Source organism: Sylvia atricapilla, chromosome 5 (assembly GCF_009819655.1).
Source record: "Sylvia atricapilla isolate bSylAtr1 chromosome 5, bSylAtr1.pri, whole genome shotgun sequence".
NCBI lineage: Eukaryota > Metazoa > Chordata > Aves > Passeriformes > Sylviidae > Sylvia > Sylvia atricapilla.
Window position 1 is genome coordinate 48,407,110 of NC_089144.1, and position 11,034 is coordinate 48,418,143.

At 51.5% G+C, this 11,034-nt stretch overlaps 1 protein-coding gene across 2 annotated transcripts in view; it reads left to right on the forward strand.

Annotated features, from left to right (window-relative positions):
- CECR2 (CECR2 histone acetyl-lysine reader) overlaps window positions 1–9,752 on the forward strand; it is a 92,906-nt gene extending 83,154 nt beyond the window's left edge. For both annotated transcript variants that reach the window (XM_066319423.1, XM_066319422.1), the window contains 10 exons: window positions 242–371; window positions 653–690; window positions 776–867; window positions 1,141–1,267; window positions 2,669–3,102; window positions 4,227–4,355; window positions 4,440–5,244; window positions 6,726–8,130; window positions 8,976–9,081; window positions 9,301–9,752. In XM_066319423.1, coding sequence (XP_066175520.1) covers window positions 242–371; window positions 653–690; window positions 776–867; window positions 1,141–1,267; window positions 2,669–3,102; window positions 4,227–4,355; window positions 4,440–5,244; window positions 6,726–8,130; window positions 8,976–9,081; window positions 9,301–9,306 — 3,272 coding nt within the window. In that variant the 3' untranslated portion in view covers window positions 9,307–9,752. The remainder of the gene's footprint in view (window positions 1–241; window positions 372–652; window positions 691–775; window positions 868–1,140; window positions 1,268–2,668; window positions 3,103–4,226; window positions 4,356–4,439; window positions 5,245–6,725; window positions 8,131–8,975; window positions 9,082–9,300) is intronic.
- Window positions 9,753–11,034: the final 1,282 nt, after the last annotated feature.

An 11,034-nucleotide genomic window follows, 5' to 3' on the forward strand; every position in this document is an offset into this window, starting at 1 on the left:
CTAAAGCAGCATCTGTGTTACAATGGTGCTTCAAAATTGGTGATTGTAACCAAGGGAGGATGATGAGGTGTGTTGGTGGTGCATTGTATTCTCACCTCACCTGCTCCTGTGCTGTTTCTGGTTTTGCTGAAAGAACAAGACCATCTCAGTGGAGTTCTTGAGAGCTGTAGGAGCACCCTCTGTTTCCCTGCAAGATGTGGGCAAGGAGTGCTGAATGGTTTTTCATCTCTTCTCACTGCAGAACGGGCCAGGAGGAGGAAACTTCGTGAAGAGCGGGCCTGGCTGCTGGCACAGGGGAAGGAGCTCCCCCCTGAGCTTTCCCACTTGGATCCCAGTTCCCCTGCCAGGGAAGAGAGAAGGACCAAGGATATGTGAGTACACAATGGGGCATTGCAGCACACAACTGAAGCAGTAAGCATGGCAAGGAGAGAAGTGTGATCATTCACAGGAATGCAGAGGGAGAAGTGAGGTTGGAGAACAGTGAGAGGAGTAAGCTGAGAAACATCTGGGTTTGGTCCACGTGACAGGAGTGTTTGTGATGAGACCTATTTGCCAGCATTATGGCACTGCACGGGTGGAAGAGAAGATGAAGTACAGGGAATATCTTATCTATCCTCAGTCTGAATATTCACTGTGGTGCTTCCCATTACAGCTTTGAACTGGACGATGAGTTCACAGCCATGTACAAAGGTTAGTCCCACCCCAGCTTTCTCAAAGTGAAACGCTTCTCTGTGTGTGTGAGTGTAACCATTCCCCTTTCTCTTGCTGCTGCCAGTTCTAGATGTGGTGAAGGCTCACAAGGACTCTTGGCCCTTCTTGGAGCCTGTTGATGAATCGTATGCTCCCAACTACTACCAGATCATTAAGGTATGGAGAGTGGCCCAGCCATCTTGACTGCTGCACTTTGTTCACTGAGATGCAGTTTTTTGGAAGTGTTTTGAAGTTTTATAGGCTGTATTACTCTCACAGTTGATCTCCATGATTCTGGCAGTCCCTTCTAGCCTTACAAGTCAAGAAAACCAAAGATGGATGGCTGCCTCTCTGGACAGCATCCTCTGCTGCCCATGCCCTCTCTGAGCTCTAATTTTGTAAGCCCCACTATGCTTTCTGTCACTGAAGGGAAGTTTGATTGTATTGCAGGCCCCCATGGATATCTCTAGCATGGAGAAGAAGTTGAATGGAGGTCAGTACTGCACCAAGGATGAATTTGTGGGTGACATGAAGACCATGTTCAGGAACTGTCTAAAGTACAACGGTGAAGGCAGTGGTAAGAGCAGTAAGATGCTAAATTTGTCAATTTACAGTGCTCGGCCAAAGCAAGCAGTGCTCTCTTCCTCCTCACCAGTACTTGATGTGTGCTTCTCTTTCAGAATATTTTTGGGAGGCCAGAAGAAAGGGTGATAGTTACTGAGACCTGAATTGGGTTTTAGTGAGGCTTTTAGCACAGTCTGGTCATGCTGAATTGGGGCATGACATACTGAGGGCTGCCATATTGATAGATAGTGAAGGCAGAACATACAAAGAAAGAAGAGTTTCTTTCTGAGCTCATTCCTTCATGTGCTTATGTGTACCCATGTGCCCCTTTTCTTCACAGTAACTAATACAGACTTTGAAAAGCATTGGAGTCTGGTTAACTCCCAGTGTTTGTTGAATACCACAGGAAAGTGAGGAGTGAACCATGCCTGTCCTTTGGGTGGAAAATGTAGTTTTTAGGTTCATTGGCTGTTGAAGAGACAGTGTGTGTGTGTGTGTGTGTGTGTGTGTGCAAATGGGAAATCCTGGGTTTCATTGCCATGCCAATTAAAATTCTATGTGTTGCTTCAATAAGAAATCAGTTCCCATATGGTGGGTCATGACTGCAGACTGTCTCACCAGCAACACCTGGTGAGAAAGGGAGAACAACATTAAGAACAAATCAGCTTGTTGCTGTGGGCTGCAAGTAAAAGCATACCTGCACTGCCACTGAGAGAGTTCTGTTCCTCAAGGAATTTCAGGGTTACTTTGGTGGAAACAACTAGAAAGTCACTTGCTTCAAGGCCGTGTCACCAACACCTCTCACATGTCTTTTCCTTCCTGTCAACTCAACAAAAAGTAAAAGTTCATTTCAGCAGAACTGTCCAGTGGAAATGATGCACTGGGGACACTGGTGTTGGCAATAGCTTTCATGTCAGGGTCAGCAAGTGCTTTGAAAACTACTCGGACAAATGTGTTTGCTGATTTTCCTCTGTCTTGTGGCCCACAGCAGAGATCTGAATGAGTCCAAGAAAAGCTTCTGAATGTAATCAAATAGCGTTGCTGGAAGTTCACATTTCTTCTCTCAGCACTCTTGCTGCCTAACTGTGCAGATCACACATCTCTACAAGCAGAGGTGGTGCTCCTCCTAATGTAATTCTTGGCACTAGGCTGGAACACTGAGTTAATGCTGACTCTGCAGGCCCTGATGCCAGTGGTACTTTGTCATGCCTGTGTGCCTGTCCTCTGCCGGGGTTACTGAACAGAACTGATGCCGTGTTGCTTACAGAGTTTAGGAACCAAAGCCAACTAGTTAGAAACAAAAGTCTTCCTTGGAGAAACTTGGCAGAGGGGAGATGATTTATCTGATGTTGCGTAATTGCTTAATTGCTTCTCTCTATGAGGCTCTGACGTTCCCGGGGGTTTTTGTCTGCAGAATATACAAAGATGGCTTACAACTTGGAGAGGTGTTTCCACCGAGCAATGATGAAGCACTTCCCTGGGGAAGATGGGGACACGGATGAGGAGTTTTGGATCAGAGAGGATGGGAGACGAGAGAAGAGGAGCCGGCGGACCGGCCGCTCCGGCACAGGCAGTGTCTGGACTCGATCACGAGATCCAGATGGGCCTGGCAAGAGACAGCAACGCCTGGAAAATGGAGGAAAGCCTCCACCATATCGAGCTACTTCCAGAGCTCCTGCTTCTTCCTCCTCTTCCTCCTCTTCCTCCTTCTCCTCATCCTCAGTAGATGACCCAAGTGGCAACCCAACGCAGACTGCTCGGGAAGTGGGCCCTTCCAATGGGCGAGGCTTCCCCCGCTCCCTGCAGTACGGCGGCATGCCCAGCCCTGTGCCACATCCTGGGCAGATGGTAAGGAGCACTTCTTGCTGTCCTTTGCCTGTCAGGACAAGAGAGGGAGGGAAGGGGAGGGAAGGGGGAATGAAACTTCCTACCATGAAATCCTTAGTGTATGTCAGGAACCTTTTTTCAGAGATAAAGGGTCAGTCAGAGCTGTGGTTCCCCCAAGTGAAACTTTTCAGACCTTAGATTTAAACTGGTACAATTTAAGTCTTTGCCATATTAGGTGGGGAGCATCTCCTAATGTATCCCATAGCTGTCATGTCCCAGTGTAGGTTTGCATAAACTGATTCCCCCAGTTCTCTTCTCTCCATCCTCAGTGTGCATGGAAAGCTGTAACATTTCTTCCCTTACCCCCCAGTTTATGAATCTGAACAAGCTGGTCTTCTTTTTTCTCAATTGTTCACAGATGCCTGGTAACTTCTTGCCATCTGTGTACTACTGCATTTCGTGCCTTGAGTATTTATAAAAGCAGTAAACTAAATCAAACAAAGGCCACCCTGGACTGCAGCAGTGACCTATCTTTAGCCCAACGTTTCTTCTCTGAGTGCCACCTGTTCTGCCTCCCTTCTGGGCTGTTCCTCACCCATCCTTCACTGCCTTTTCCATTTTAACCAGTGATGACTTGAGGTGTGATATATCTGCTGTTTCCCCTGAGGTCTAGGCTATCCCTTGCCCTTTTAGCTAGAGATCAAACGAAATTTTTAGAGTGACTCTTGTGCTGCAGATAATGGAAGGCGGTAGGAGAGCTGGAGGCATTGAGTATTTTGAAGGAAATCCAGCACATTCCCTGTTGTCTCCCTGCTTCCATACTCCTGTGGTCCATTCCTCTTCTTGAAGCAAACCACTGCCCCCTCCAGTCATCTTGCTTGCCCCCCAGCATTGGGCAGCAAGCGTGTTGCAGCCTTAAGTTCAGGGGTGAGTGGCTGAGGTGTGACAGAGTGGCTTTGATAAGGCTGTGCCACCTTGTAGAAGAGAGCATACGGGTTTTCCACGGTACCTCCAAAACATTCCGGTTGCTTATTCATGTGGTTACTCCAGGCTTGGCTTCCCCTCACCTGCAGTATTTCTGCTGCTTTTATGCCCTTCACAAACTGTTTTGTTTCTCCCCCCCTGCACCCCTCCCCATCCGTCAGAGACCAGCGGTGCCGGGAACGTTTGGTCCTTTGCATGGATCCGATCCCACTAAACTGTACGGCTCTCCGCGAGTGCCTGAGCCCCATCCTGGAGAGCCAGTGCAGCAGCACCAGCACTTTGCCATGCAGGTAAGCCCCTCCTGCGCTGGGCTGCAGCACCCTAGACCCCACAGCTGCCATGGCTCTCCCTGAGACCCTCCTCTCTCTCCGCAGCCAGCCGTGGGACTGAGCGAGCACCGAGGGCACCGGCTGGGCACTCTGGAGAAGCAGGCGTGCGGGGCACCGGCCCATATGGCCGGGCTGGGGCCCCGGCTGGGCCCTCTGCAGCTGGGCCGCGTTGGGGGCCCCCCGCCCGATGCCATGTACCCGCCGGCCCAGTTCCAGCAGGGCTTCCTCCCGCCACGGCACAACGGGGCCCCGGGGAAGCCGCCGGAGGGCTCCGAGGTGCCCCCGGGACACATGTACCGGCCCTACAAGTACCTGAATCGTGCGCATCCAGCCCTGTGGAACGGTAGCCACACTGGCCAGGCTGCCATGGGGCCAGAGGAGAAAACACCCATGGGGCCGGGGCCCTCGCTCCAGCCCCGTGTGCTGGGTCATATGATGGACCCTCGGGCCATGAGGCCGCCGCTGCCTCCCAGCCAGTGGGGCGAGCAATCGAATTTCCTACCTCACGGCATGCCTCCCTCAGGGTACATCCGGCCGCCCGGCAAAGCCGCCGCTCAGAGGATGCCGCAGCCGCCGGCCGCTCTGTTTGGGGCGCCGCCTCAGGCTCAAAGAGGGTGCCAGGGCGGGGACTCCATGCTGGACAGCCCGGAGATGATCGCCATGCAGCAGCTGTCATCCCGCGTGTGCCCGCCGGGCGTGCCTTACCACCCTCGCCAGCCGCCCCCGCCGCACCTCCCCGGGCCCTTTCCCCAGCTGGCTCACGCCGCCGGCGGCCAGCCCCCGAAACCCATGGGAAACGGGAGCTCCCAGGATCCAACCAGCCAGACCATGGACATGGACAGCAGCCAAGGTAACGCCCTCAGTGCCCACTTTGACCCTCCCTGCCTGCATGTCTCCTCTGCCGCTCAGAAAATAGTTCAAATCTTGATTAAATATTTGAGGGGGGGAACAGAGTTTTTATACATAGTTTTATTTTTTTTTAAACCTAAATTGGAATATGCTTTCTACTCTGGGCCTTGCTTAGATTTTTCTAGGACTGTTTTGTTTCACTGTAGCCTGCCAGAGGTCCCCTCTGTCCCAGCTTTACTGCAAGTTATCAGTTTGCCACAGGGTGCAAATGTAAAGCACAGGCCGTGATGCTTATAGAGCTCACCTGGAGTTAATATAAAAATCTGCAGAGAGTTAGGTTATGTGAATAAATGCCTTAAATACACTCCTTTGAGTGTGTGTCAGTATGGCTTCTCCTCTGAAATGCACATCTGCCTTATGAGCTCTCAACATCTTAAAATCTTCACACACCAGGGCTGCCCAAAAGCCCCTGAGCATCTGTATCAGTTCAGGTGGGATGGCAGCATGTCACGCATGCCCTCACCAGTTTCTTTCTGGTTGAATTTAATTTGTTCTATCTGATAAACTACAGATAATAATAAAAAAAGAATCTTAAAAATAAAACCTAATGTAGAGATCAAAAAATTCAGAGATCAAAAAAATTTTTTTTCATTAATTCTAGCTGGTAAACTAGAGATCAAAACCCTTGTATCTTTTATCAATCCCTTGTGTGCCTTGCGCTAAGAGGAAACTCTTTCCTTGTGTGGCATTGCTTAAAAGTTATCATAATTTAGCTTGCTGGATGTAGAACAGAGACAGGGGAGAATGTTGAGTGATTGCAGGACAGAGCAGTCACATCTCCAAACCACAGTTGGTTGAAATATGGTTGTGATCAGCTCTGTAGCATCTCAGGGTGTGGTGGTGCTTCTGCCCAAGCTGGATGCAAACAGGGTTTGTAGAGGGTGGGCTTAAATTTGATGTTAAGAAGAAATTCTTTACTGTGGTCAGGCACCGACACAGATTGCCCAGGGAAGCTGTGGATGCCCCATCCCTGGAAGTGTTAAAAATCAGGATGGAGGGGACTTTAAACAATCTCACCTAGTGGAAGGTGTCTCTCTGCATGGCAGGGGAGCTGGAACTACATGATCTTTAAGGTCCCTTCTGACCCAAACTATTCTATAATTCCATGACCAGAAGGGATAAGGCAGCCTGAAATCAAGCTGAAACCAAGACCTGTCACTGTCATGTGGACTCCTACTCTGCCTCTGCTTTAGGCAGCCTCTGCACACCTCTAAGTCAGACCAAACACGTGTGCCGCATTACTCCAGAGGGGCTATGACTTAGCAGTGGCTTGCAAACCACAGTGTCCACCTGTGCCATCTTTCGGAGGGAGCTGCAACCTCACAAGCAGTTTTCAAAAGAGCACTTTTAAAAGAACAGCTATTAAAGATCACCCGAATTTGCAAAAGTTATACGCATTTGACTTCCTTCCCTCTCTTTCAGTGGACACAGCGGCAGGCATGGACGAGAAGGCTCAGTGCATCAGTATTCCTGACGGGGCCTACGCCAAACTCCTACCTCATCCCAAGCCCCCGCTGCCCATGGAGTGCGCGAGGCGCACCCTGCCCCCGGATGGGGACGGGGATGGCCCCGGCATGAAGGGCGACCTGAAGGCAGGGCAGGGAAAAGGCGCGTGGTCGGCGGAGAGCAGCTACCCCGGTGACCCAGGCTGCATGAGGGACCTGGTGCCCGCCCCCGACAGAGGGGGTCCCCTACCTCAGAATGGGGCGGCGGGCGAGGGGCCGGCAGCCGCCCCTGAGGGGAAAGGCCTGGCTGCCAACCTGCTGGAGAAGCCCCTCTGTGGCGGAGGAAAGGCTCTGCCCGAAGCAGCCGTGCCTTGCATGGGGCAGGGCACCGGCCTCCCTGGCGTGGATGCCACCTCCATGGGGACCGCCCCAAACCAGTTTCATCCTCTCTACATGTCCGGCCTGGAATACCCGAATTCAGCCGGGCGGTACCACATCAACCCAGGCCTGCAGGGATTCAGCCCTGTGATGGGGGGGAAGCCACCTCCTCCTGCCTCCCATCCCCAGCATTTCCCCCCTCGGGCTTTCCAGCCAAGCGGTGCCCACCCCGGCGTCTTCCCGCGATATCGGCCACCCCAGGGAATGCCGTATCCATACCAGCCGCAGCCCCAACCTTCCTACCACCACTACCAGCGACCGCCCTACTACGGCTGCCCACAGGGCTACTCGGACTGGCAGAGACCTCTGCACCCCCAGGCCAGCCCCAGCGGGCACCCCGGTGCCCACCTGGCCCTGGCCAGGCCCCCCTTCCCAGAGCGGGGCTCCGCCGGCCTGCAGGGCTGCGAGGCCCTGAGCGCCGCCCTGGCCTCTCCCAACCGCATGGACGTAGCAAGTGCCAAAGAGGTTTCTCCGAGCGACGGGCAGGAGCTGGGGCCTGAAGATGAGAAGTCTGAGGAGTCCCAGGAAAGACCAGAGAGTCCCAAAGAGTTTCTTGATTTGGACAACCACAATGCAGCCACTAAGAGGCAGAGCTCGGTGGCGGCAGGGGAGTTCCTCTATGGAACACCCCCTCCACACCTGGGTCCGGGGATGGGATTCGGCCCATCGGCCTTCCCTCCCCATGGGGTGATGTTACAGACTGGCTCTCCTTATGGATCCCGGCATCCTGCCAGCCACTTCCAGCCCAGGACGTACGGATCGCCCATGAATGCTCACCTGTCTCATCATGCAGCCTCCAGCCAGGCCAATGGCCTCTCTCAGGAGGGCTCCCTGTACCGGTGCCGGGAGGAGAACATGGGTCACTTTCAGGCCTTGCTGATGGAGCAGAGAGGCAGTGGAGGTGGCATGGGGGGGCCACCCCAGGACTTGTATAGACCCTCGGGGTAAGATCGTGTTTTCTGCAAGAAGGCAAGGTGGGAGGGGGGTGATGCCTGAGTGATCACCAATGTTGGATATCCCTTGAAGCGATATGGCTTCAAGTCACAGGAGATGGCAAGTCAAGTTGAAAGGCTAAGAGATGGCTCTTGGAGTTGGACTAAGAGTGCTAAGATGGAGAGAGACTCTCATTGCATCTCCTTAAAACAAGGTGCACTCACTGTCATGGAGTACCTGTTAGCCTGCCCCATCCATCCCCACACCAGTACTGAGTTTCCCCTGAAAGTGTTTTGTTTATGTGTCATCCAGGGTTGAGCACCTCTTAATCACTTACTCTTGCCGTTTTCTTTGCAAATGTTTTGTTTCATCTTGCTTGTAGTGGGGCAGAAAGTCACTGACTAAAGTGGAAGTTTGTCTCTTGTTATGAGCATCCTTAATGTTGCCCTCTTTTCCTCTCCTCTTGCTTTGCCCCTTCTCTCTGTGTCAAATTTCCATCACAGAAAGTTACTTCTCACTGAACTGCATACCACATTCCCAAGTGGAAAATACTGCTACTCCAACAGTTCCCTGTTCAGTTTTTATGAATGTGCCCCAACTATTACTGTTTTGTCATCATCACCACATCAAGTCCTTCCTTCTTCTAGTATTCAGAGAATTTGGCTTAAAGCTAAGCCACTGGGGGAATGGCGCGGGTTGAGGGCTGTGTTTGGGGGGGAAGCCAGACAGAATATACAAGACAAATGCTTGTATGCTAATGTTGTATGTATGCCTTCAGTGAAGTAGTTTTAACCAAGAGTGGGGATTTGCTCCGACATTCATGTGCTAAAACTCTCTCCATTCAACCTGACTCCAGAATGCAAATGCATCAGGCTCAAGTTCCTTTCCCGAAGATGCCTGCAGCAACCATGTCCCGGGAAGATTTGACATCACAAAAACCATCAACATTGCCTCTGGATCAAGTAAGGGCTGCTAGAGGGAGCAGAGCTGAAATGCAAGTCTTTCTCCTCCCAGTGGTTAGAGGATTGAGGTGTTTGATGAGGGTGGGAGGAACTGGAGGAAGCTGTGCGCTTGGGTAGATCCATAGTTGTTAGTTTTGAACTGGTTGCATGCGATCACAAGATTATTCCTTTCTAAAGCTGCTACTTCAAGCCTCCAACTCTCGTTCTTCCTCTTTCCAGAGCTAGTCCAAGAAAGGCCAGACTTCCTGAAGACAAAAGCCACACATGATTTGGACAACGTTGAGGAGGGGCAGGCCTTGCTCCCACCCTCCCCTCGCCCGAGCAGCATGGAGCTCCCTGGGTGTGCGGAACACGGCGCCGTGCCGGACTTTGTGTCTGGGCCCCGGCCAGCCGAGCAGCTGGCTCACCACCATCACAGGGCACCCCAAACTAGTGGCTTTCCATGACCAGAGACTGCGTCTCATTCAGGGTTTGAGGGATTTTTTGGGTGGGGAGGGCTGGGGTGGGGGTGGAAAACTTTCATTGACTGCTAAACTCAGGTATATTTTTCAGGGTGGAAGAGGAAGATGATGGAATTTTACTTGTAGTATTAATGTGTGTGTTTTGGAGCTGGATCCAGTTTACAGAATTTAACCTGTTGCCTTTCTAAATAAATTTCTGTTGTTGGTGAATGTATTGTACATAATGGGGGAGGGGGTGGGCCCAGCTTGTAGTGGGCTTAGCACTGGAGGAATCGTTAACTGTTTACAATCATATCACACTGAAATCTTTCAGGATAGGGTGAGGGTTTGGTGGGACTGGGGAGAGGTGAGGAAATGTGTGATGGATGACTTGCTGTCCTCCTTCCTGTCCTCTGCAACCAAGACACAACCTGACAGTTGGTTGACTTAATAGTGGGAATTGCTCAGGAGCATAACATGTCCTCCTCTTTCTCTTGCCTTCTTCCTCCTTTCCCTTTCACCCCCACCCCTCTGGATCCAGGGCCTGAGTGCACTTCCAGCTCCTGTCATCATGAGGGAACAAGGAAACCAGGACCAGGAATTGAAACCAGGGCAGGACACCCAAGGCATTGTCCCTTCTACTACAGTATAGTGCCCTTCTCCCTGCCTTTCTGATAGAGGAAATGTGCTCTAGAAAACAGAAAATGGCAGAACTGGTCATCTTTAAACTTATTTTGGTGAAACCCTGTGCAGCTGCAGGTGGAGCAGCAGCTATCCAGTAGAACAAATTTTGTGCAAATCTGTACTGCCCTGCTGCCCTAGAAAAGGAGCCAAATCCCCACTTCTTTCTCTGACCCTGGGCTATATTCACTCTTAGCAGCAGTGAAGCAGAAAGTGCCACAGGCTTCCTGAGCCTGGGCGCTCTTGCTGAGGAAAAAGAGCAAGAGGCTGCCTGGGGGGGGTGGTAGGAATACTGCAGTGCGAGCCATTTGTTGGATTTGGCATTTGCAAGTTGCAGGTGAATTGGAAAGCACTGAAGCATTCATTCAGAGTTAAATGTTGAGGTCGATTGGCTCAGAAGCTGAGGGACAAGAGGGCTGCGTGCGCAGGTTGAGTTGGTTTAACTTTGTTGTCAAGAAGCAGGTCCTACAGGAGTACAGTGGCAATGGAAAGAACCCAGTGCCAGTGCTTGGACAACAACTGCTGTTCAAGTGAGTTCTAGAGGAATTTCAGCTGCATTTTATTCACTTCTTAAAGCTAACAAGCAGTTGATTATTCGTGGGGAAGCTGGAGTAAAATAGGGGATTTGTTAAGTTGTGAGGCTGGGCAGCAAGAGCTGCTGGGAGTGTAGCTCTTGTGAGCAGTCCTGGTTGCACTGGGGGGAGAACTGTGGTTAAAAAGAGGATCTGCCAAGGAGTTGGACAGAGTATGGCAGCAGGAGAGGGACAGAGCAGCATACCCTTTAGTCTGTGATACCAGCTAGAGGAGGGATATTGTCTGCAGTTTCTGGAGA